Source organism: Rhinolophus sinicus, chromosome 8 (assembly GCF_057876585.1).
Source record: "Rhinolophus sinicus isolate RSI-liver-muscle chromosome 8, RSI-T2T, whole genome shotgun sequence".
Classification (NCBI taxonomy): domain Eukaryota; kingdom Metazoa; phylum Chordata; class Mammalia; order Chiroptera; family Rhinolophidae; genus Rhinolophus; species Rhinolophus sinicus.
Window position 1 is genome coordinate 64,053,538 of NC_142508.1, and position 24,937 is coordinate 64,078,474.

The window sequence follows — 24,937 nt, forward strand, 5'->3', positions numbered from 1 at the left end:
CCCAACCTAAAATGTGCCAAAGGTTTACATGTAAACTGGTTATAATCTGCGATAGTCTCTACCATAAACCTATAAACTCTGTTTGGGATGGAGCCAATTTGTTTAAATTATATACATGAGGGGTTACCAGGAACCACTATCTTTTGGATACATTTTTTGGAGCTACTAACATAAATAAAAGTCATAATTCCTGCCCTCAAAAGGTCATACAGTGAGGAGGTGTTATTGAGGTATTCCCTTAGCATTATTTCTTTTATTCCAAACGCAATCAGGTGAATACCTCAGTCCCATTTCAAGATGCCTCTAATTTCACTTCCAAATACACAGTTTTTCTTTCTGCAGGTCTTGGCACTTTCTAAGTACACATCTGGAGTGTGAAAGTGTTGTCTTGCCTGTAGTGTTACATTTTGAATTAGTAATCAACATTTAATAATGGGATTTTATATTAAAATCCAGATTATCTGGCTCCTTTTGAAGAATCACAAGCTCTGCCAACATTAAGTATACATTCTCATAAGGAGAACCGGAGCTACCTCTTTCAGTGTTCTTTCCAGTTACTGCAAGTCCCATTCAGCCAATTTCACCGATTTACATTACACTGAGACCTGTAGGCATCTGAGTGTTCAATCTCTACACTAGAGATTGCAACATTGAGGTCCTTTAATGAAGTGGGAGGAGGGGAAATCAAAAGATGAGTCTTTCCTGAAGAAACTTTGTAAGAGCTTAAAGACTAAAATTGAAAGCTGGTACTCAAATACATGTACATGCATGTTCATAGCAACTAGCAGCACTATTCACAATAGTCAAAAGATGGAAACCCAAATGTCCATCAGAAAATGAATGGATAAGCAATTGTGGTATCCATGCAATGGAACAATATTCACTCTTTATGAAGTACTAACAGATGCTACAGGTGGATAAATTTGGAAAACATTATGCTAAGTAAAAGATGCCAGACACAAAAAGTCAGATTCCCTTTTATATGAAATATCCAGAGTAGAGACAGATTGGTGGTTTCCAGGGGCTTGGGAGAGAGAGAGATGGGGACCAATTGTTTAAAGGGCACAGGGTTTCCTTTTGGAGTGATGAAAATGTTTTCGAACTAGATGGATAGAGGTAGTAGTTGCACATAATACTGTGAATTGTTCATTTTAAAATGGTTAATTTATATGAATTTCACCTCAATAAAGAAAAATTTAAGAACAATTCCTTATTTGATCAACAGGTGGAATACGCCACCTTTGAATTTAACTACTTACTAGGTACCAAATGCAGTGCAAGGTATTTTATATATAAATTATCTCAGCAAATATCACACAACAATCAGGAGAGATAAATTTATCATGGCGAGAAATGGGAGGTGGTTCTGGTATCAAATTGAGTACTATTTGAGTCTGTTTTCCTGTGTGAAATAGGAGTTATGATGTCATCTACATTTCATAGGGTTGTTCTGAGAATTAACTGTGATAATCCAAGAATCCAATGACCCAGGCTTTTAGAAAGAATTAAACAAATTTTAGCTAATATTAATTATATAAGTATCAGTAATATAATATAACTAATATTATTAATATTAATGCTATTGGAAATTTTTAAGTGGTAGGTCTCTCCATCCTCAAAAGCTACTTGTATATGATTGCACTGACAAATTATTTGTTCAAATCTTAAGAAGTTCTTCTATTTAGAATATAGACAAAGGAAATGATAATCCAGGGTATGAGGGAGTGGGGAATGACTGTTAATGTTAAGCAACCACTAATTTACTTTCGGTCTCTGTAGATTAGCTATTCATACCCTCTGACATTTGGTAATTATTTGTTTACTGTCTGTTTCCAACCACCAGAATATGAACAGGTAAGGGCAGGGACTTGGTTTTCCTTCCTTCTGTATCGCCAGCATCTAGACTACTGCTTGGTGCATAGTAAATGCTCACTACCCCACAAGCATCTTCATTTCAACATATCTAAAACTGAACTCATTGTCTTCTGCTGCCTTATTTTTAGCATGAAACAACTATTTTAAAGTAGCACTTTCCAAACTATGTTAAAATTGTATGTCTGTCTGCTCTATTAACAATGGTGAGCCTCTTTAAACTTTAGACACAAAATATATTGAACAAATTGCCACCTTCCCAAATATCTTAATATTCTATGTATTAATGACTTAAATTTGTGCTTAAAAATTAAGTTAACTAAATACCATTATTCACCCTTCCATCCTTACTTTCTTCCTGGCTTTTTCCTAACACCGTCTCTAGACAACAGATGTTAAGATCTAGCAAGGGTAAGCCACACTTATAGATCCTTTATTAACTTTAGGTCCAAGACCTACTTTAGAATACCTTGGAGGAAGATTCACCTAGACATATCAGAGTAGTTCCCCCACAGGCTAGAAATAGTACCAAAAGAATCTGATAGTCAAAGCTGATCACCAGGGTTCACTGTGGTGAAAAGTGCAGTGATCTGTTTTCAACTATTAGGATTATGTACGCTTTACTGCACAAAGAAAACATAAGACATGTAATAGCTGTATAAAATATCATTTGTTGACTGCAGATAATATCTCTCTCTCTATCACATTTATTTTGCTTTTTGTGATACTTGACGTCCTCTTCTCTCCATCCCTACTGTTATGAATTCAGGCTCTTCTCATATCCAGCCTTGGTTTACCACATCATTCACAGCTATACCTTTTACCTTCCTTACTTACCCTCACCTTCCCCAATCTCTCGCTCTATGATCCAGCCCATACTGAATTCCTTTCAATTCTCCCACATCCTAAGCTCTTGCTCATGTCCAAATCTTCCAGCATAATATTCTCCCCTCTGCCTCAAACATTCTTCCTTTAACACAGCCCCTTCACCTTTACCTAACTTTTATGATTTCAGGACTGAGTTGGAATGTCACCTTTTATGAAAACAGGCTAAAATACAAGTTTTTACGTTTAAAAAATCCTGAAAGCTTATATTCTTATAGTGTACCAAAAAATTGGCATAGTTTCTTGTAATAATAAACTCAAAAATTCAACTTACCATTTTCCTACTTTAATTTGCTCTCTTTTCCTCACCCTATTCTATACACCCACAAGTTTTAGAATTGCACCCTTTTTACCTGTATTCTCAAAATTACTAGAGGTAAATTAAAGTTGCTCTAATGGCAAATGCCATTCCACTTTCCTTCTTAGATATTTCACTATAACATCTTCTAGAAAGAGAAGGAGATACAGGAACTTAGTAAAATCACTTTTTAACTTGACCAGTTAAAATAAAATTCTAAGATTTTGTTGTTTAATTCATTTATTCATATTTAGTAAGAATATGTACATATCTATACTATTCAAAGCACGATGGAAACCTAAAACTAGTTTATTCATTTCTGGCACTAAAAAAAATATGTAGTTAAACTTGGCATTTTCATGATTCTTCAAAAAAAATAAAATTGCCATTAATTTTGAATTTTAAAAAGGATTACATTCCTAAATTACCCAGGCAGAAAATGGATGTGAATTCATTCTTATATCCATGGCTCTCTACCCAGTTTCCAACTCCCAAGTATAAACACTACTATTCCAAAAGTAAATTACTCCACTTTAAAATTTCAGAGACTAACCTAAATGAATGTTAGAAAGAAATCAACATTTGAACACTCAGATCAGTACAGTTACTTCAGCTTTAGGGTTTACACTAATTCATCACATACCACACTGAAATTATGACACACAGTACTGTTGAGGAGATAATTAATATTTTACCACGAGTAACCTCAGTCTATCTCTGAAAGAGCAAATACCTAACACTGAGACCGACACAGAGGTAATCTATCACAATTATGAAATTATTGACAACTAAAAGAAAATTCACTTCTATCAATGATATATATCTTTAAAAAGATAGAAGCATTTAATTTCAAGAATTCCAAGTAATTAAACTTTAGTAATATCTCAACAGCTAAAGAATTTCAGATTTTATAATGTATCAAATATATTATTTGCTTTAAAGGATGTAATATCTACAGCCCTTATACACTGAACAAAGTATCAATATATTGTAATTATTAATAAGCATTTTGTTACCTTTTTAACTACAATGCATTTTTAAAAAGGATGAATTGAAGAGAGTGATTAAAAGATGATAAAACTTGTCAGTTTCATAAGTATTAACACCCTTTAAAGCTTTAAGCTATTAACATTATGAGGAACCAAAAGAATTACAATTTAATCTTAATCCTACAAAGCACATGGAAACTACTCAAGATCTGTGGTTCTTTGGAGTTTAAAATGATTATAAGCGTATAGGTACTATAATTTTTGATAGAAGAACATCAGTGACAACTAAGTACTACATATAATCCATAAGAAAATAATCATCATTTCCCTCTTTAGGGAACTTTTAAATCAATTAGGAGGAAAACGAATATTCCAACATAAAGCTTAGCAAAGGATAAGAATAGACAATTCAAAAAGACATAAAAATGGCCAATATATACATGAAATATATCCAATAATAATGGCTAATTAAAAGAATAAAATAGCATAGCATATAAAACTGTAATAATTTTTTAAAGATAATACTTGGTGCTGGCAAAACTTCAGGGAATTGGTATCGCTAATGGATATAAATTGGTAAAAAATTTTTGGAGGCAACAGGTATCAAAATCCTTTAAAATGTGTACATGCTTTTTCCCAGTAATTATACTTCTATAAATTTAAATTAAGGATAAAAACAGTTAAGTATGCAAAGATATACATATATGAGAATGCTCTCTACAGCACTGTTTATAAAAGCAAAACTAGAAACATCCTAAATGTCATTATCAGGAGGGTGATTAAATATATAATGGCAATGATTGTACATCCACATCATGAAATACAATGCAGCCATTAAAAACATAGACATAGATCTATTTGGACCATAGAAAATATAGTATATTGTTGGATGAAGGAAGCAGGTTATAAACAGTATAAAATCATGTAAAAATAATCCCATTTATGTAAAATGTATATGCATAGAAATTATAATGGTTATCTATGAGATGGGCTTTTTTGTGATTTTCACTTTAGTCTTTATATTTTTTATATTATTTGAAATTTTTATAATAAAAAATAAAGCTAAGTTATGCCCATTTTATTAACCTATAGTGTGCTCAAAATATGCTAAGAGAAAAAGCAGTTTACAAAATTCACAATATGATCCTATTTTGGAAAAAATAAATAAATATGAAATGTCCATATACACACAGAAAAGAAAGTACAGAATGACATACTTACTGTAAGTCAAAATGAGAAGAGAGGCTATCTCTGTGTGATAGGATTACATATTATTTTCCTTTTCTACTTTATGTGTTTTATACTTTTCACAATGGCCCAACTTTTTGTAATAAGCACACAAAAATACAATTTTATTATAATCTGAAAAAAGTAAGCTTTCAATATTTGAAAATGTTGTATTAAAAATATCTTAAACACCCAAAAAGAATGACTTGTCCTGGAAAATTAACTTTCTTTCCTTAAAATATATATTCAATTTATTCTCAAAATATCCAGAGCAAATTGGAAATTCACATTCCAATAAAGCACTAGCATAATAAAAAGGATTATTTCATGTCAACTTCATAATAACCTTGCTAAAGAGGAAAGGAAGATAGAAGGATAAAAAGAAATACGATTCCCAAAACATAAAACCAGTATTTAAATATGTTTCTCGACTACAAATTCTGTCAGTTTTTCCCACCACACATGTCCCTCTTGATTAACTGAATTACTAATAAGATACAATAGGAAGTAATTTTTCCATGGTGGCCAGCCTAGACTCAACTATCTAAAGTTTTCCCCTTCATCTTATCCACCCAGAATAAGAAAACTGAGCCTCAAAAACCAAACATCCTGCATAGTACGATCATTAGTAAAGAAGAGATGGCTGGCAGCATTAGTTGTTCTTGCACTAGCACAAATTCTTGTTTTTACACCCAAAGAAACCTTGGTACTGTTATTATTCCTACAATAAGATAAATCAAGATACCACCCAAAGGAAAACGGCCACAAACACAGAATGCCAAAAAAACTAATACTGATGTTTATTCTGATTTAAAACGTGGTGTTTTCCATTTTTTCTTTGGCATTAATAATCTTAGAATAAAAGTTTTTCAAACTTTGCAAAAACAATTGAGAAACTATATTATAATAATAGCAACTTATGTAGCTTATGCTAGACACCATTCTAAGCACTTTGCTTATGTTAACTCATTTAATTCTCACAACCCTATGATGTAATAAGCTCTATTATCAACAGCATTTTACAAATGAGGAATCTGAGGTACAAAGAGGTCAATTAACTTCTCCATGCTGCCACACAGGTAGTGAACAATATAACCAGAACATGAACTCAGGCAGTCTTGCTCCAAGCCCCCATGAAGTGGGATATTAAATGTTCCCCTATATCATATTTCCCTGAAAGTAAGACCGGGTCTTATATTAATTTTTGCTCCAAAAGACACATTAGGGCTTATTTTCAGGGGATGTCTTATTTTTTCATGTACAACAACCTACATTTATTCATTTATTCATGTACAAAAATCTACATTTATTCAAATGCAGTCATGTCATCTTCTGGAACATCATCATAACTCTCCAAACCCCGAATTCCAGCTTGAATTTCTTGCGACTCCATTTCCTGGAGAACCATTGGCCCCGATCGCTCATGTCCAGCAACAGAGCTCTCCTTAAATGAGCACTTCTTGTCCATATAGCCTGCTCGTAGTGCATTGGCAACATAGCGGTCAGTGATTTTATCCCATGAATTCTTCACCCAAGTCACGACCTCTTGCAGGCTAGGCTTCACAGTTTCCACGCTGATTTCTCTCCATTCTATTTTCAATGTAGTCATTGATTTCCATGCACAAATGGTCCTTGAATGGCTTGTTTGTTGCAATATCAAGAGTCTGGAGATAGGCAGTCATTCCTGCGGGAATCATTATTTGATCTGTTCTTCTCTCTGCAAGGAAGTGCTTCGTGTCTTTAGCGCGGTGAGTGCTGGCTGAATCCCAGACTAGCAGACCTCTTTAGCCACCTTGCAAAACAAGTGGTAGCATTAAATCGACCCACCTCCTTATAACTGCTTGTGTGCACCAGGCTTTTTCGGTTTCAAGAACATAAATGCCTGAAACACATTCAATCTCATCTTTCTTGCCCTTAGTGATGATTAGAGGTGGGGCTTTCTTTCCATCCAGATGAATTGCCAAAATACAGGTAACACGTGCACTTGCGTAACCAGTGGAGGGGATGTAGATTGACGAGGCACCCCTCTGATCAATTGTCATTTGAGATCCTTGGCCCATAAACACTGCAATTTCATCCATAGCAATCATGTTGGAGAGTTGGTATTTAGAAAAGACGATGCCATCAACAAAGGACTTGAATGCAAGTGCACGTTTAATAACTTCAGTATCTTCCAGCTTGAACCGAGTTGTCGATCTTAGAGATAGTTCATGTCGCTGAAGGAAGCCATCCAGCTACTGTTGTGATGCTTTGAATTCTTCTGGGGATATTTCTAACTGTGGTGCCATTGCAAGGGCAAATGCTTGAATATCAGCACTGCGCACAACCAAAGCCTTTGCTCTCCTGTCAGCAATCTGTTCACACATGATGTCTTCCAGCTCAGGAAATAATGGTTGCTGACCTGATCCACACTTGCACTTCTTAGCATTTCCCTCATCCGCCTGTTGACTGAGGTTATCGTACTCTGTTTGCCATTTTAGACCATTTGGAGATTCAATTTCTTCTCTTTGCAGAAAGCCGTAGAGTCTTGCCCCGGGAGTCCTCCACGAGTTCTTTCTTGCACTCGACAGAATAGCTCTTTCTTTCGTACTCATCTTGTCTGGGGGTCAAAATACTATTCCCTTTAAATCTACCATTAAATCAAGTGTTAACTGAAGACTTATGAGATAGGAGTGGCAACAAAAATGATGCCAGTTAAGAATGATGGTCCACACAAATGCGATGAAAAATTGCAGGCACCAAAATTCAGAAAACGTTTATTTATTTCACATGAGTGCATTAAGTACGTCCGTTATGACACACGACGTATTGAATTATGAAGATTCATATTAAGACATAACCATGTGCATTTGCTACCAAGCGCACATGTTATTTGTGCGTTGTGTCTGTACTCTGATTGGTCATTCGGCAATAAGTCTCAAGTTCATCAGTTTACATAGGCTTTTACCTCTCATCCAAAAGGGCCTGCTTGGGTATTTACAAATACATAATTATAATTTATATTATCATTTAAAGTATTAATGTCAATAATATTATTTATTTATATTTAATTATATATAAATATTATTATAATTCAATACGTCCATCATGTGTTGCAACAAACATACTAAATGTGTCCATCTGCCTGACAATCTTAATTGGGGCTTATTTTGGGGGTAGGGCTTATATTACAAGCATCCTGAGAAATCATGCTAGGGCTTATTTTCTGGTTAGGTCTTATTTTCGGGGAAATACGGTAGTTGGGCATTAGACCTTGGAATTGGATCTACTGTAAAACAGAGAATAGGGTCCAACAACATAACTTCTTAGTGACCCTATTTCAATAGAGAAATTGTGTGAGGCAATAGAGAGCAATTACCTGTGGGCTGTTAGAAAACAACTCACCTTTGAGGCAATTAGAGACTCTATGTCTTCTTGCCGTTGGCCCCAAGTTAGCCATTAAAAAATTATGTTTAGCAAAACTGAAAAACAGTTATGAGGGACAAACCTTATTTTTGTCAGGCTAAGGGATGGGGAAAGCCAGAAAAAACTATACCGTGTTTCCCCGAAAATAAGACCTAGCCAGACAAGCAGCTCTAATGCGTCTTTTGGAGCAAAAATTAATATAAGACCTGGTCTTATTTCCTTGTAAGACGGGTCTTTATAATATAATATAGTGTAGTGTAGTGTAGTGTAGTGTAGTGTAGTATAGTATAATGTAATATAATATAATATAATATAATATAATATAATATAATATAATATAATACCAGGTCTTATATTAATTTTTTGCTCCAAAAGACTCATTAGAGCTTGTCTGGCTAGGTCTTATTTTTGGGGAAACACAGTAGAATACAACTTGAAATTTATCGAATGTTAAACTTAAAATAAACCACTTTAGAATTTATTTTCTCCTTTTAGAATCTTCTAACCTGAAACAAAGTAACTGTGAATGACAATTTTCTAATATTTACAAATTGAAATTCAACTGAGTTTTACTTTAACAATATAAAGAAGAAATAGTACTGTTCTGTATTGTGAAACAATTCTCCCTGAAAAATCCTTAACTCTGACTAGTTTTTTAAATAAATGCTCAAAACTAAAATGATTAGGAAACCACAACGATTAGGAAACCACTTTGTTGTATACCATAGCATTTCCAAATGGACAGGGTTCTCTCTTCTGGACTATATTATAGGGTCTGACCTAAAATGATTTTTCTAAAAGAGCTTACTTCTCAGTTCACTTTTTCTGTTTCATTTTCCTCATACAATAAAGGAGTGCTAAATTTCACTCCTAAATCTATTTGATTTGGGAGATTCCAAAATATAATTTGCTTCTATGCTGGTTGACAGTGTTGTTTCTGAAAAGGCCTAGCGAGTTAAGAATACTTCCTGGTATAGATATATAAGAGAACCAAACACATCTAAATTTAAGGGTAAATGCATTTTTGGATTTACACAAATAAGAAAACAAGTATGGTGAGAACACAATTACTCAATAGCTATCTTTCAGCTCTAGGTTACCTTTCTATTTTTAGAACTAGGCCCCACCTACCTCCCCCCTTCTGAAGCTTGCCATCTCAAGCAGTCCATTCTAATTCCACCAAACGAGTGAGTATAGGCAACCCTGACTACAGAACTAGTCCTAAGTATTCTTAGGAGTAAGTCGGTTTCTATAATTAGGGGAAATATTAAAAGCTTCCAGGCCAGTCAGACTATTCATCAGAAAATTACTACTTGGTAAAAGCACTAGTCGTTTTACAAAAATTACTGTAAATTACCAAAGTGCCAATTTACACACAAAACATTATTTATTCATAAAATCTACTTGTGCAAAGATTAATGTGCACTTACCAGTAAACATACAAGTACTGGTCAAGATTAATTTAACTTTACTAAATTGAATATGTTCATATTCTCTCATTTATTCTCAAACTTAAAACTTGAGCTGTGGCAATAATCTAAGAAAACACCCTTTAAATACAAAGTATGTTAGTTAGTAATAAATCAAATTAAAGAAAAATAAATTAAGTACTTTAATGTTCACACAAAACAAACACCCGGGCCCTTTGACGCCTCTTACCCAGGCCCGCTGATGAATACAATTATACCTATATTTAGTCTAAGCAGTTATCCAGGGTCCTCATTAACCTCTACTAATGTCTAATTAATAATACAAATACAAAGAGAATACCTTTTTGAGACTTAGTAGGGTTTATAGTTTCCATAGCTACAGAAGTTTGTCTCCCTTCACTAATGCAGCTTTTCTTCTTCCTGGCTCACTGCCACAATTCTGTGACATTTATCAGAAAACTGCAATCCTCTTGCTACTACTAAATACTATAAACATTTGCTTTCCAGAAATCAACAAAATGAGTCAACCATGCATATTAATAGTCAAAAAATTTCCCAATCTAAATGAGGTTAATGTGTCTACTTCATGAATTTTTCACAGTCACCTGTACTCTAGTCTGGCACATCGAAATTTTGTTTTTGATGTAGCACACTCAATCTCCCATCTACATTTAAAGCTAAAGATTTGGGGTCCCATGTAGAAAGCAAGAGAAATTCACACTTTATAAAAATGGAATAAAACCATGATTTACACAACTAAAATATACTTTATTAAATGGGAAAATGAAATATTCTACTTTCCAGGTGCCACCCCCAATTACTTGTCTCATTAACTTTACAAAAACACTCAGACTCTTAAAGTTACTTTCTTTTGTCTTTTAACACATATTTTTGTGGTAAAATATCCCTAACATACAACTTAACCACTGTATCCATTTTTCAAAGTATACAAGTCAATGGCACCGAATTCATTCATAATGTTGTACAACCATTACCACCATCCATTTCCAGAACTTCATTATCTCAAATGTAAACTCTGCACCCATTAAATAATAAATCCCCACTGTCCTCTCCTCATACTCCCTGGTGACCACTATTCTACTTTCTGTCTCTATTCTAGATATCTCATGGAATCACAGAATCATTCAATATGTGTCCCTTTGTGTCTGGCTTATTTCACTTAGCAGGTGTTTTGAAGGTTCATCCATGTTGTAAGATGTTTCAGAATTTCATTCCTTTTTAAGGGTGAATAATATTCCATTATAAGTATACACCACATTGTATTTATATATTTATCTGTTGATGGACACTTGGCTCGGTTGCACCGAGTTGTGCAACCATCACAATAATAAATTTTAGAACATTTTTAACACGTCCCTACAAAAATCCCAAACTCTTTAACTATCATCCCTCTAACCCCTCAACCCCCACCCCACCCCTAGGAACCACTAATCTACTTTCTGCCTCTATAGATTTGCCTATTCTGTACATTTCATGTAAGTGGAATCACACAATATGGTCTCCAGTGATTGGCTTCCTTCACTTAGCATGTTTTCAAGGTTCATCCATGTAGTGTGTATCAGTAATTCATTCCTTTTTATGGCTGAATATTATTCAATTAAATGGACATATCATATAATGAAATAAGTCAGACAGAGAAAGACAAATACTGTATGATCTCACTTACGTGTGTAATCTAAAAAACCAGAAAACTGAACTCACAGAGAACAGATTGGTGGTTGCCAGAAGCCAGAAGGTGGGGGACAGGACACGTGGAGTAGAAAAAAATGGGTGAAGGTAGACAAGGGTACAAACTTCCAGTTATAATATAAATAAATTCTGGGGCTCTAACGTACAGCATGGTGACTATAATTATCAGTATCATATTGTATATTTGAAAAATGCTAGGAGAGTAAATGTTAAAAAGTTCTCATCACAAGAAAATATTGTAATTATGTGCAGTAATGGATGTTAACTAAAGTTATTGTGGTAATCATGCTCAATATATACATTTATCAAATCATTATGTGATATATCTAAAACTAATATAATGTCATATGTCAACTATATCTCAAAAAATGTTTTAATTTAAAAAATGTCAATCATAGGAATAAAATGACCAAAAAACCCCAAACAAAAAAACACACAACTCTTCTGGACTTAAAAATCTCATAATTCAAAGCCTAATTCCTAGCAGAAAAAAGTTCAAAAAGTATTCTTAACTCTTAACACAATTATTCCAAAAGTTGTAGTATTATACCAATGAAATCAATATTACAAGTATGGTAGTGCCAAATTACTGTTTTAGATGCTACACTGCTTGTAGAACCCTGCAGAAATTAAAAGCTAAAAAATTCCTATTCAGTGTTTCTGCACATGAAATAAAAAATTTAAAATCTACCTATAAATAATATTGCTAAGTCTGATTCCCCGTTGACTTATGTTTTTAAAGTGAAGTTCATGGAATATGACAGCTAAAAATTACAAGATTAATTTAGTTGTTGTTAGGGGGATGGGGTTTAACAGGAGTGATCCTCACATGTACCCACACACATACCCCACTGAAGTCCCAGAGAAAGTATGCCACGTAAGAGGTGAGAAACCTAGTTACGTAGAGATGATGCTACGATGTTGAGCAAAAAGGTCTATTTCCAGTTCCACAATCACCTCATATTAACTAGTTATTCTGTTCTGTGGGGCAGAGATTTTTGAAAACGTTTTTATTAAGACCCACCTCCCCAAAAATAATCCTCCCAAACATAGAGGGGGAAAAGAAAGTCCTGTTAGGAAATAGTATTATATTTTCTGATAAAGGCACCAGACATCTTCTATGCCATAAAACTAAGGTCATACCTCCAGCTTTCTCAATTATCCGTGGTGTTCCTATTATCTCCAAATTTAACTAACCATTGTAGATTCTTTTCCCCCCAGTCTATCAAATGTAAAAGTTTCCTTAAGAAAGCTTCTGCTCACTATATTACATAGCCATGCATTTTGCCCTAAGCTGTCCTCTTCAAGCTTCAAGAGAACTTTCTTATTCGAATATTAGTGAGCAAATCCAACTCCATTTTCATCTTAATTATGAAAATCTTTGTCTTTAAATAGCTACGGTTCTTTAAAGGCTTAGGTTTCTACCTGCAGCAATTATTATTTAAACTGAAGCTTTCTACAGGGTTGTATATAACTAGAGCACAATCCTCTCGGATCTCCAACACCATGTCTTCTCTGGTTGTAGTAGTCATTCACGTATTCATTTGTTCAATAAACATCAAGCACCTTTCAGATACAAAGCACTTGTGCCAGATGCTATGAGAATGCAAGGTACAGTTGCTGCCCTTAAGAAAATTACCATCTAGTATAACTTTTTAAACAAAACTGGACTTCACTAAATGTTTTTTATGGTTTACTCTAGCTTTATTTCAGTGGCTTTTTCTGATATTCTGATTATCATGGTTTGTGTTTCTTTTCCTGAACACATGCATCATCTCGGACTTCAATATTAAAGCTCTCCTAAGTTTTGAGAGCCCTTTCCTCAATTATTTCCGTAATTTTATTAACACTTTCACATACTGATTCAGTGCAATCCCTATTAAAATCACAACTCATTTTGCAGATTAAGAAGCTGATCCTAAATTCAAACGGAAATTCAAGGGACCCTGAATAGCTAAAACAATCATGTAAAAGAAGAAAAAGTTGGAAGATTCATCTTTCCCAATCTCAAAACTTATTTCAAAGCTCCAATAATCAAGAGAGCATAGTACTGCCATAAGGAGGGACATATAGATGAATGGAAAAGAATTCAGAATCCAGAAATGAACCCATACATCTCTGGCCAACTGATTTTCAAAGATGGTGCAAAGACTATTCAATGAGAAACAATAGTCTTTTCAATAAATAGTGTTAGGGCAACTGGATACCCACATGCAAAAGAATGAAGTTGGACCCCTATCTCACACCATATACAAAAATTAATTCAAAATGGATCAAATGTTAAGAGCCAAGACTATAAAACTCTTAGAAGAAAATGTACATGTAAATCTTCATGATCGTGGATTAGGCAATGGTTTCTTAAATATGACACAAAGTATGAGCAACAACAAAAATAGGTAAAGTGGACTTTTTAACAAAATTAAAAACATTTGTGCATCAAAAAAATACTACTAAGAAAGTAAAAAGACAATCCACAGAATTGGAGAAAACGTCTGCAAATAATGTATTTGATAAGGGACTCGTATACAGAATATAAAAAGAAATCGTACAACTCAACAATAAAAAGACAAATAATTCAACTTAAAAATGGGCAAAAGCCTTAAATAGACATTTGGCTACACTACAAATATAGGAATATATGAGAATTAAGACATCTTATTACTTTATGTCCCTTAAAAAAAAGCTTTCCCTTTTAGAAGGTTATGGAACTTGAACAATGGAAGTTAAAGAGAATTTACACTGTATAAATCCATTTATATGAAATTCTTTAAAAGGCAAAACTAATCTATGGTAAGGAAAAACAGATCAGTAGTTGCCTGAGGGGCTGGAGTGGGGAGAATTGACTACAAAAAAAAGCAAGAAATAGCTTTATGGGGTGACTAAAATGTTCTATATCTTGTCTGTGGTGATTACACAAACGTCTACTTATTAAAAACTCATGGATCATTTAAAATGGTCTCTATCTGCATCTCTATAAAGATGGTTTGTTTTAAGAGAAAGAAGGGAAAAAGATACAAGAAGTAACAGCAGAACCAACAAGCAAAATGTTGAGAGTACCATGAGAAAATGGAGATATGGGTAGAAGGGGAAGATTAAAAACGGGTGTGTGTGTAGGGGTTAAAGAACCAAAGCAAATTAATAAGGCCCTATGCAAAATATCAATATTCATAGAGCATTTCATAGTTTTCAAAGTCCTCTAACATTTCAGCTGTTGTTCTTTAAAACTCTTAAGTAAGCAAGGCTAATAATGTCTCCGCTGAAGAAAAGAAATGCTTACACGATTTTCCACAAAGTCTCAAGGTCAAACTAGAATTAAAATTCAAATTTTTTAATGCCTAACAGAATTTTCAGGAAGTTTAGAAGCAAAGACCAACCATATCAAGAAACAGTACCAACTCTTGAGGCTCTATTAGTACTGTTTTTTCTGTTTCTCATCTCTTCTCAAACTTCATTAGGCTCAGAAAAATATACCAGCAGAAATAGGGTAAAATAATTTTTATGCTTCCATGAAACTACTGCCAAAGAAATCAAGAACCTCACGGCATCCTCCATTTCTAACGCAATTCTCCTTAGGTGGTGGCTTGCTTACTCTCCCCTACTTTTCACTTTTGAGCACCATCATCAGTCAAGACAGAGGTGGTTCAACCAGCGATGTGCTTCACTTAACTCTTAAGACACCCACCAAAGCCAGGCAATAATTTGCTAATTTTGAGTGTTAAAATATTCCCCAAAACAGTTACCATCATAGTCTTTTTTTTAATACTTTTTTCAACTTTTTTATTTATTGTTTATTTTTTTTATTTAAGTGTGTTTTTCCAGGACCCATCAGCTCCAAGTCTGTTTCAATGTAGCTGTGGAGGGCACAGTTCACAGTGACCCATGTGGAGATCGAATCGGGACCTTAGTGTTAAGAGCACCACGCTCTAACCAACCGAGCTAACCGGCTGCCCATCATCATATTCTTTATTGATTTTTATGTGTGGCTTATAGAATTTCTCTCATTACTTTAAGGAAGCTGTTTAGCTAAAGAATTCTACACAAAGTACTCTTTTTACACCATCTGAACAGTGATGAAATCTTATTAGGGCCCAAAATGTAAATGCCAATTATCAAATGTTTGTCCTGTAAGAAAGTCATGATAAGCTCAAAATTCTGAGGTAAAATTGTCAGGTTTCAAATTCCAGCCTCCTCCACTAGCTATGCATCTTTGGGAAAATTAGTGAATCTCTGTGTACCTCTGTTTGTTCATTTATGAAGTAAGGATATTGATACTATCACACAGGATTTTTCTGGGGATTAAATGTAAAAAATAGGTATAATATGCTGATACACATAAATTGCTCAAAAAAAAAGGTTTTCAATTATACTAACACTGAAATTAATATTCTTTCTTCTCTTTAACTACCAACACTGTTTCTTTTAATATGTCCTTTAACAAAGATTGCTTTAAGTAGATTTTTTTAAAACTAAAGCTAAAGTTATAAAGGTAAGAATAATCAACAACTTAGCTCACTGTTAGAAACTTTTCTCACCTTCAAAACCAAGTACAAAACTTACTAAAGGACTAATCAAAGCATTTCTGAATGGGAAAAACGTGATAAACATTCACGGCTGGCCAGTTGTTAATAATCGTCACCTACAAGTAAAGACAGTATTCCCCCCTTATCCACGGTGGATACATTCCAAGACCCCCAATGAATGCCTGACACCTCAGATAGTACCAAACATACTAAGTGTTTTCCTATACAGTCATTCCTATGATAAAGTTTAATTTATAAATTAGGCACAGAAGAGACTAACAACTAAAAATAAAATAGAACAATTACAACAATATATTGTAATAAAAGCTGTGGTAATGTGAATTTGGTCTTTCTCTCTCAAAATATCTTTTGAATTGTTTATTTTGGGAATTTTCCATTTAATATTTTCACACCATGGTTGACTACAGATAACTGAAAACACAGAAAGCTAAACCGTGGATAAGAGGGGACTACTATATTAAAAATAAAAGCAAGAGGAAAAAAATCTATTTTTCAATAGTTATTATAAATAAATAATAACTGAAAAATCTCATATAGCACAAAGTCAGTGGCTTTTTTATGCATTGACTACAATAAGAAATATTTTTCTGTACTACCACTTGCAAGTTTTAGGAGACTCCTGGAATACTTATAGTCAAGAGTCAATTAAGAGCAGGCTAAGAAGCATCTGATTAAATATGAATTTCTATCCTCTTACTTCTGATAAACAATAGTTCTGGTATTGATGAAAAATAACAAAAGCAGAGTTTAAGAAGAGACACAAAAACAAATGGTAGGAAATCAGAGAGACAGATCCTAGAAGCAAGAAGTCGGGATAAATTAGGTATGATTTTTGTCATATGTTTGAATTTCATTTCCATAATGATATTTTTCATTTACTAGGTAGGAATCAATAAGAGATTAACAGATACTAAACAAAAAAGGAATCCAACAGATTGTTTTAATGTTAAATATTTTCAACAAATCCTTTCCAATAAGATATCGTCATATATTTCATCATGTAAGAGTCAATGGCCTAACTACCTTACTAATCCAGACCCGAGGAAGAGAAACAAATCAGGACTAATGGCAATTCAGAAATATTCTGTAAAGTCAGTTAACACACTACTGATTTTGTAGGTGTCAGATGGGCACTTGTCTTATTAGGGAGACCACTTCATGGACGGTGTAGATGCCTGACCACTGCAGTATATACCTGAAGCTGAAGCTGAATAATACTGAATGCAACTATAATTTTATATATATATATAGTCACAGGATGTGGAGTACAGCATAGAGAATAGAGTCAATGGCATTTTAACAGCTATATACATGTTAGAGGGGTAGTAGATTGGGAAAGGGGGTTATCACTTTGTGAGGGGTGTAAATGTCTAACTATTTGTTTTGTACATCTGAAATTTATAAAAAAGACACTGCTATTATTTTTTAGGATTTTCATTTATGAACTATAAAGTATTATTATGTGTGATACCATATAAAATAGATTGGCACTAGTAAAAAAAAGTTTATTTTCCTCTAACTTACTGTAATATTTCGTATTTTCTTTTTAAAATCTTTCAGTCTTAAATATTTAATTCACACCAGGAATGCATCATATTGGTGTTTAGTTCTTATTTAACCAGCTCTTCAATTGGATCCATCATATAATCTCTTAACTCATGCTTTTAAAAGGACTTAAAATTTTTAATCAATTCTTTTTATTACTCTATTTTTCCAATTTATTTTTCCTGTTTTATGATTTTCTACTATCTTATCTTACAGCTCTATATTTCTAGAATGACCTCTTCATCTTATTTGTATACTTTCATTTAGTTTAACTTTTTACCTCAGTTTTTTTATATGGCAAACAATATAGGCCATAGTTAATATTTTTCATTACAGAAAGTGTAAGAAATGTTATCTTTTTCTCTGTAGTAGACCTTTTTCTCTAGGCACTGCAAAGAAGCCTCGCCTTCAAATCTGAAAACCCTAACTGCAAACCGTCTCATCTTTAAAAATATATACAAACTGATTTCTTTAAAGAAGGTAGGGAAAATGCAAAAATAGAATCAAAAAAGTAAAAACTTGAGTATATATTTTTTTCCAGGATTCATTTGCAAGTTATTTTAAAAATAATTGCCACAACAGGTCTTTTATTTACTTATTTTATTAAACATTTCACATGTAATTATGGGTTTATCAGAATCATTATTTTAATGGCTATGTACTATTGTATTAAATAGCTAAGACCCTTTTTCCCATTGTCAGGCAATCACCACATTAAATTTAAAAAGCAGTAGCAGAACTATGTACGGTGACCTAGTTAAATAGACTTATTGTGGTGATAATTTCCCAACATATACAAATACTGAATCATTACATTGTACACCCGATACTAATATAATGTTGTATGTGTCAACTATACCTCAATAAAAGAAACTAGTTTCCTATCTTAAAAAAAAAATAGTAACAGCAGGAAGGATCAGCATTGCTATGTAGGATAAATGAAAAGTTAATTAAGTATTAAGAGATTTTGAATATATTTTTAAAGTTTAGTATCACCCAATTGCAGGTTTTCCAACCTTATTTGCCTAAAGAAAGAACTTAAATTTGTAAAACGTTACGCTATATAAAAAATTTAACAAATTTTATAATAATTAAATTCCCCTCACTCTGGGCTGAGTTTTTAATTATCAGATGGAATCTAGACTACTGATATAAAGCATACATACGTACATTATTACTAGACAATACTTCATATTATTATATAACATATGTCAGTACAACATAGTACTAGTTAAGAGCAGACTCTAAAGTGAGACTACTTGAGTTGGAATCTTCCCAGCTATGGTAAGATTCTGTTGACTCTGGTAAGTTACTGAACCTCCCCTATGCCTTGCATCCTCATCTGTAAAATGGGATAATAATAACCATCTCAAATAGTTGATATGAGATTCAGTGAGTTCATATTGGTAATGTTCCTGGCACATAGTAAGCACTACATAGATTGCTGGTGTTTAAAAAAACGTAATTTAGCTAACATTTATTGAGCACTTACTATGCGCTAGGTAAAATGCTTTTCAAAAATTTGCCTCACAACAACCATGATGAAGATACTACTATTGTCCCCATTTAAAGATGAGAAAATTGAAGCATAAAAAGATTAAATGACTAAGCCGAGGTCACACACAAACGTCAGAACAAGGATTTGAACCCAAATCTGACTGCATGGCCTACAATTTCAACAAAAATTACAAACTATACTATTCACTAGAAACAGTAGCCTCCTGCTACATTGTAGCTTGAAAAGGGATGGGGGAGACATGAGAGACTGCTGAAATAAACTAGAATATATATTTCCTGGAATGAAATAGAGTATTTTAAAAATTAATATGATATGTCATTATAATACAGAACTTTTTATGTATGAAATGATATGTCTGATATTTGTTTTAAAATAATACAGTTGGGGAAGGGGAGAAGATAACAGGAAAGATTAGACATCCATTAATAATTGTTAAAGCTTGGTGATGGGTGTATGGGGGTTCGTTATTATCTCTACTTTTGTATATTCTTTAAAATATCCATAATAAAAGGTTAAAAACAGAAATAAGGTGCATAGATGAAATACTTTCATTACACAAGCAAACAATTTTTTCATGACACCTCGTATCAAAGATATAAAAGGACATGGCATACTTGGTATTTATATACTTTCTGTAAACAGGTGGTCTTACTTCAAATATTTAAGCATCCTCTCAACCAAAATGAAAAATTTATGCATGTATTTAGGCACAAACATGTAAACATACATACTAAATGACTGTCTACATTGCCACCAACTTGTTAAAAATATTTGCTTAAATAATTAACACTCATTTTTTTTTGTATCTTTTTCCTGCCTAATAATCTCTTTGATTATGACACTCTCTGGTTTGTTGCCCAGAAAATAGATGGGTTTGTACAGATAAATATGATTCCACAATATGGTCACAAATTGAACAATATGAATAAAAACCAGAAATCTGCTTCACTAAGAAACACTTCTAATAATTCCTCATCTAAAATTGTGGTTATTAGTTGATTTTCATACTAATACATATCTATGGGCTTCTTATAGGTGTAAATATAATCAATAGTTTGAGAACCTTTTATATGTTCTAAATTAGTTAAAACAACTTAGCTGATACTAAAGGGGGAAAAAAACACACATTTATTAAGCCAGACACTATATATACTACATATTTTGATACACGTTCGCTCACTAAATTTAAGAAGTCATATACATTTTCATAGAAAGAACATTCAAGTCTAGAGAAAGGTAAAATCACTTGCCCAAGGTCATAGAGCTAATAAGTAGCTAAATAAGTATGCAAATTAAAGCTCAATTAATTACAAAACCCACTTGTTCCTCCACTATACCAGACCACTACATAGGAAGCAACACCTATACTCAACTCAAACTTAAATATAGGGCCTTTTTCAAGTGGTGCACAAAATGTTTAAGTTACCGGTTACATATATGTTTTACAGTGGCAGCTTGGCTTTGGGTAAAGAACTCCAACTAAAACACAAAAAGCATTCTTTCTGCTACTGTGTGACCTTTTTTCCCCCACATCTCTTAATTTCAGCCTCAGGTTACTCATCTCTATAATGGGGAAATTAATATCCTTGCTGTCCAATTCCAGGATTATAAGATTCAAAGATAATATATGTAATATCACTTCAAAGACTAGAACAACACAAATATAAACTTTTTTATCTTTAAATGCTAAAAGCACAAAATAGAGTGTTCTGAAATAACTCAGTTGTTTAAATTATTCTACACATTCTATTAACATTTCTAGAACTTTCTAAAATTCTTTTTTCTAGGCATAGTTCAATCATCATCTCTATTACTTCGCTTTACTCATCCTTAAAAACAATGCAATAGTAATGGCATCAATGCTTTTGTAATAAATAATTAATATATCATTTTGAAATACTCAGCATATAAGTTCTGAATTTTCAAACTAAGTATGTGTTTGATGTCACTCTTTCAGTTATATTCATAATCTTGTTTGAGCTTTTTCATATTCAGTTTGTTTGTAAAAACCTGGAATTCTAAGGTAGAACACCCAACACATAATTTTTAATGATTTTGTGGGGGTTTTTCCAAGGTTTCTCAAAGCAGATACAATAGCTAACAAGCACATCAAACACAGCAACAAAATCCATCGAAAAACATTCAGCTGCTCTAAAAGAAGGATCAGTCTCTTTAGGAGAAAACTACATTGTGTGAGTTTGCAAAGTTTCACACTTTCTCATTTAAACTCCATTTCAGAGAAAGCCTTTGCATACTCACACAATATGCTTTAAAATGGCACTCTGCTGACCTTCCAATAGTCCAGCTCTATGAAAATTCTGTGATGGGTGTAACTTCAGAGAATCTGAAAAACACAAAAAGCATTAAGTACTTTTTATGCTGAATGATTTTTTTTTTTTTAAAAAGCCAAGGATAGCATAAATCTCTTATATAACTGTCATGTATTTTTAAGCGCTAAAGCCCATATTTGTGAATATATTCTCTAGGAAAGGCTGAATTGCCTCTACAGTGGTCTCTATGCTAAAGTTAGATTTTCATAAAGCATTTGTTTCATGGAAAATTATCTGATGATTGCTACATAAATGGTGTTAATGTCTTGACTATTTTTAGCACCCAACTGTACCACATTTGCCCTCCTCTAAGAATCATCTCTTGTTATCGCCTTCTGACACTCAAAACTACATTATTACCAAACTACTTTAGGTAACATTGCCCGAAAAACATCTTACAGGATGGTGGTGACTGCCAACTAAAGTCATCACAGCAATAGACAATGGCTACAGTTACTAAGTAGGACTCTGTGTACAAACTCAATCGTCAGCCTATAAAGTCCAGTACCTTCCAAAGCAATCCATCTCCAATTCACATAAACAATTTGAATACACGAATGTGAAGCTAAGTCCCCCTTTTTGGAGCGGGTGAAATGAGCGGATGCATACATCAAACCAAAAACTGAAAAAACGCAGATTTCTAGGGAGGAGGTCCATAATGGCACTGTTTTTTTTTTTAACATGGTGAAATGAATAACTAATAACCCAGTTATGTCTTTTGCCCCCTCCCAGCGGTTTAAAAAGTGTTGAAGAGTGCAGTGGGAGCATTTTGGTTTGATGCCCCTTGCACAGGGAACCTGTTCTAACACATTCTTGTGGTGTCCAGTATAGGAATTTAACCCCAGTAGAGATCAGCTCAAGTGTTAATATTTTAGATCCAGGGAATCCCCTTCAGGCTTGAGCCAAGAGTTTTAAAAATGGGAATCTCTGTCCATTGCTCCCCTCCCTGCAACGAACCCTAGAACCGCAACGAAATAAAATTCTCAAAGGACAGCGTCTGTGCCTGAGCTGGCACCCCTGGGACAGGCGAGGAATAAAACTAACAGAGAGCACCCCATATCTTAGTAAAAGAGAGAGAGAAGTAAGTAATTAGAATGCCACGGAGGTGTAAAGAGAAAAGATAGAAAATTCGGGCCCTTCCCAGCAATAAGATGACGAGGAAAGGCAGAACGCCTGGTCGAGGGGGGCCGTCCCAACAAGGGGAGGGAGTGGACTAGGCCGGAGGGAGAGGGGGGTAGAACGACGACGCACAAACAACCCGGAGGGGGAGAAAAATGGTGACCCTGCGCCCAGAACCGGCTCCAGGCCACGCCGCCCGTTTGGGGGCAACTTTGCTGGGGAGGATGGTCCTGGTAAGAGGAGCCGAAGCCCCACGCATCGCGGCGGCCCCAGCGCGCGGCCCACTCCCGGGTGATCCCCGAGCGGGGGGAGGCCGGGGTCGGCCGCTCGAGAAGTGTGGCGGGGCCAGGCCGGCCGAGGCACGCTCAGAGCGACTGGTGCCGCAGAGACCCGGAGGCCGACGGCATTTGGGCCCCGTGCGGCCCGCGGCTCCGCGGGGGAGGGGCCGCCACTCCTCCCCGGCCCCTTCCACCATCACCCAACCCCATCGGCCTTTCCCCATCGGCCTCTCCCCACCCCCCAGGACACGCCATCCCGGCCCGGCTCGGCAGTCCCCCACGACTGGGACCCCTCTGACTCGCCCGGGGCCCTGCCTCCCCGCCCCCACGCCCCAGCCCCCAGCCTGACTCACCTCGCGAGTACAGGGACTTGGGCGATTCCAGGTCTAGGTCCGCGCTGAGCAATGAGATGAAGTCCGAGGGCATCGCAGCTCGACCCAGCCCGGCCCGAGGGCAGCGGGTGGGGGGGAGCGGCGGTGGCGGCGGCACCTCCTCTCCGGGACCGCGGGCACCGAACCGGGGGCGGCGAGGCGAGGGCGGCTGCCGCTGCCTCCTCGAGGGCAGTGACTTCCACCCGTCCGAGGACCGAGGAAACGGCCGCGGGATGGAGGGGAAACTCCACAGGGACTAAATCCCGGAGAGCCAGGAGGGGGGTTCAGGGCGGGGAAAGGGAGTGGGGAGAGCCAACCGTTTCGTGCTTCTCCTCAGCGAAAACTGACTGTCGCCGCCACCGCCGCCGCCGCTGACAGAAATCTGAGCCCCGCCCCCCGCGAGGCAATGCGCAGGCGCGGAGGGGCGCCCCAAAGCGGGGAAGAGCGGGGGCGGCCGCCGGAGGGCGGGGAGGCGCGCGGTGGAACAGCATCAACAAGGGCTTCGCTTCCTGCCGCCACAGCTGGGGTTGCTGTTCCCCCAGCCGGCAAGGGCCCCGCCGGCTGGGAGGGAGGGAGGCTGGGTGGTGTCTGCGCCTGGGGCCCGGGGAAGGAAAAGGTATTTGCACCGACCTAGTGGCGACGAGACTGAGGCGGCCGGCGCAGCGCCGAGCTGAGCGCAGGAGACAGACCCGGGGAGCCGAGGTGCCTGAGCGAAGAGGGAAAGGACCCCAGAGCCGGGCGTGGCCGGGGCGGGTGGCCTGGGGTCTCGCAATAGAATGGAGTTTCGTCTCTTGGACAGCCACCAGCCCAATCTCTAAATTGAGTTGGCCAAAGGGCTGTCAAACTCATATCTTAATTAGGAAATGGCAGACCATATTCTAAAAACCTCGAGTTATTGGTTGTTTCAAGTACCTAATCTGCCTTGCCCTTGCCCCCTCTCCACAAAACGTCCTTTAGGCTGAAAATTAAAAAAAAAAAAAAATCCTGATTGTGCTCCGGTGTCCCGGTTTATTCGGAGTGGGAGATAGAAGACAGTTTTAAAAATTGGATCATATGCATCCACCTGGCTGTTCTAGAGGAAAAAAAGAAAAAAAACAAAACATAAACACAACTCTTCCAAGCAGTTCTTCATTTTTCACCTTTGGAATAGGGAAGGATGGAGGAAGAACACATTTAATTGCGTTTCTGCTATTCTGTTCATGGGGCCAAAAGTTTCCGTTGCAAAAACTGAAAATCCTCACCTACACCGCAGACCGTTTCCTGACTCTAATAGACTTCTGAGAAATTTTTAATCAAGTTATTAAAATATCAATTGGAGTGCAGGGTGTGCACGTTGGAAATAATTTTAATCTCATGTAGAATATTGATGCCAGCAGCCACCTGGGCAACGTTTTTAAGCTGTTTAAGTTGGTTTCGTT

General features: G+C 35.8%; 1 protein-coding gene across 4 annotated transcripts in view; it reads right to left on the minus strand.

The window, feature by feature from the left end:
• Positions 1–24,055, minus strand: part of NFAT5 (nuclear factor of activated T cells 5) — a 102,482-nt gene extending 78,427 nt beyond the window's left edge. The window contains exons 1-2 of one of the 4 annotated variants that reach the window (XM_019756977.3): positions 23,502–24,055; positions 21,712–21,765 (exon numbers count right to left, since the gene is read on the minus strand). In XM_019756977.3, coding sequence (XP_019612536.3) covers positions 21,712–21,765; positions 23,502–23,574 — 127 coding nt within the window. In that variant the 5' untranslated portion in view covers positions 23,575–24,055. The other 3 variants (XM_074314657.2, XM_019756983.3, XM_019756997.3) reach the window with 3 other exon arrangements.
• Between the last annotated feature and the right edge of the window lie 882 nt (positions 24,056–24,937).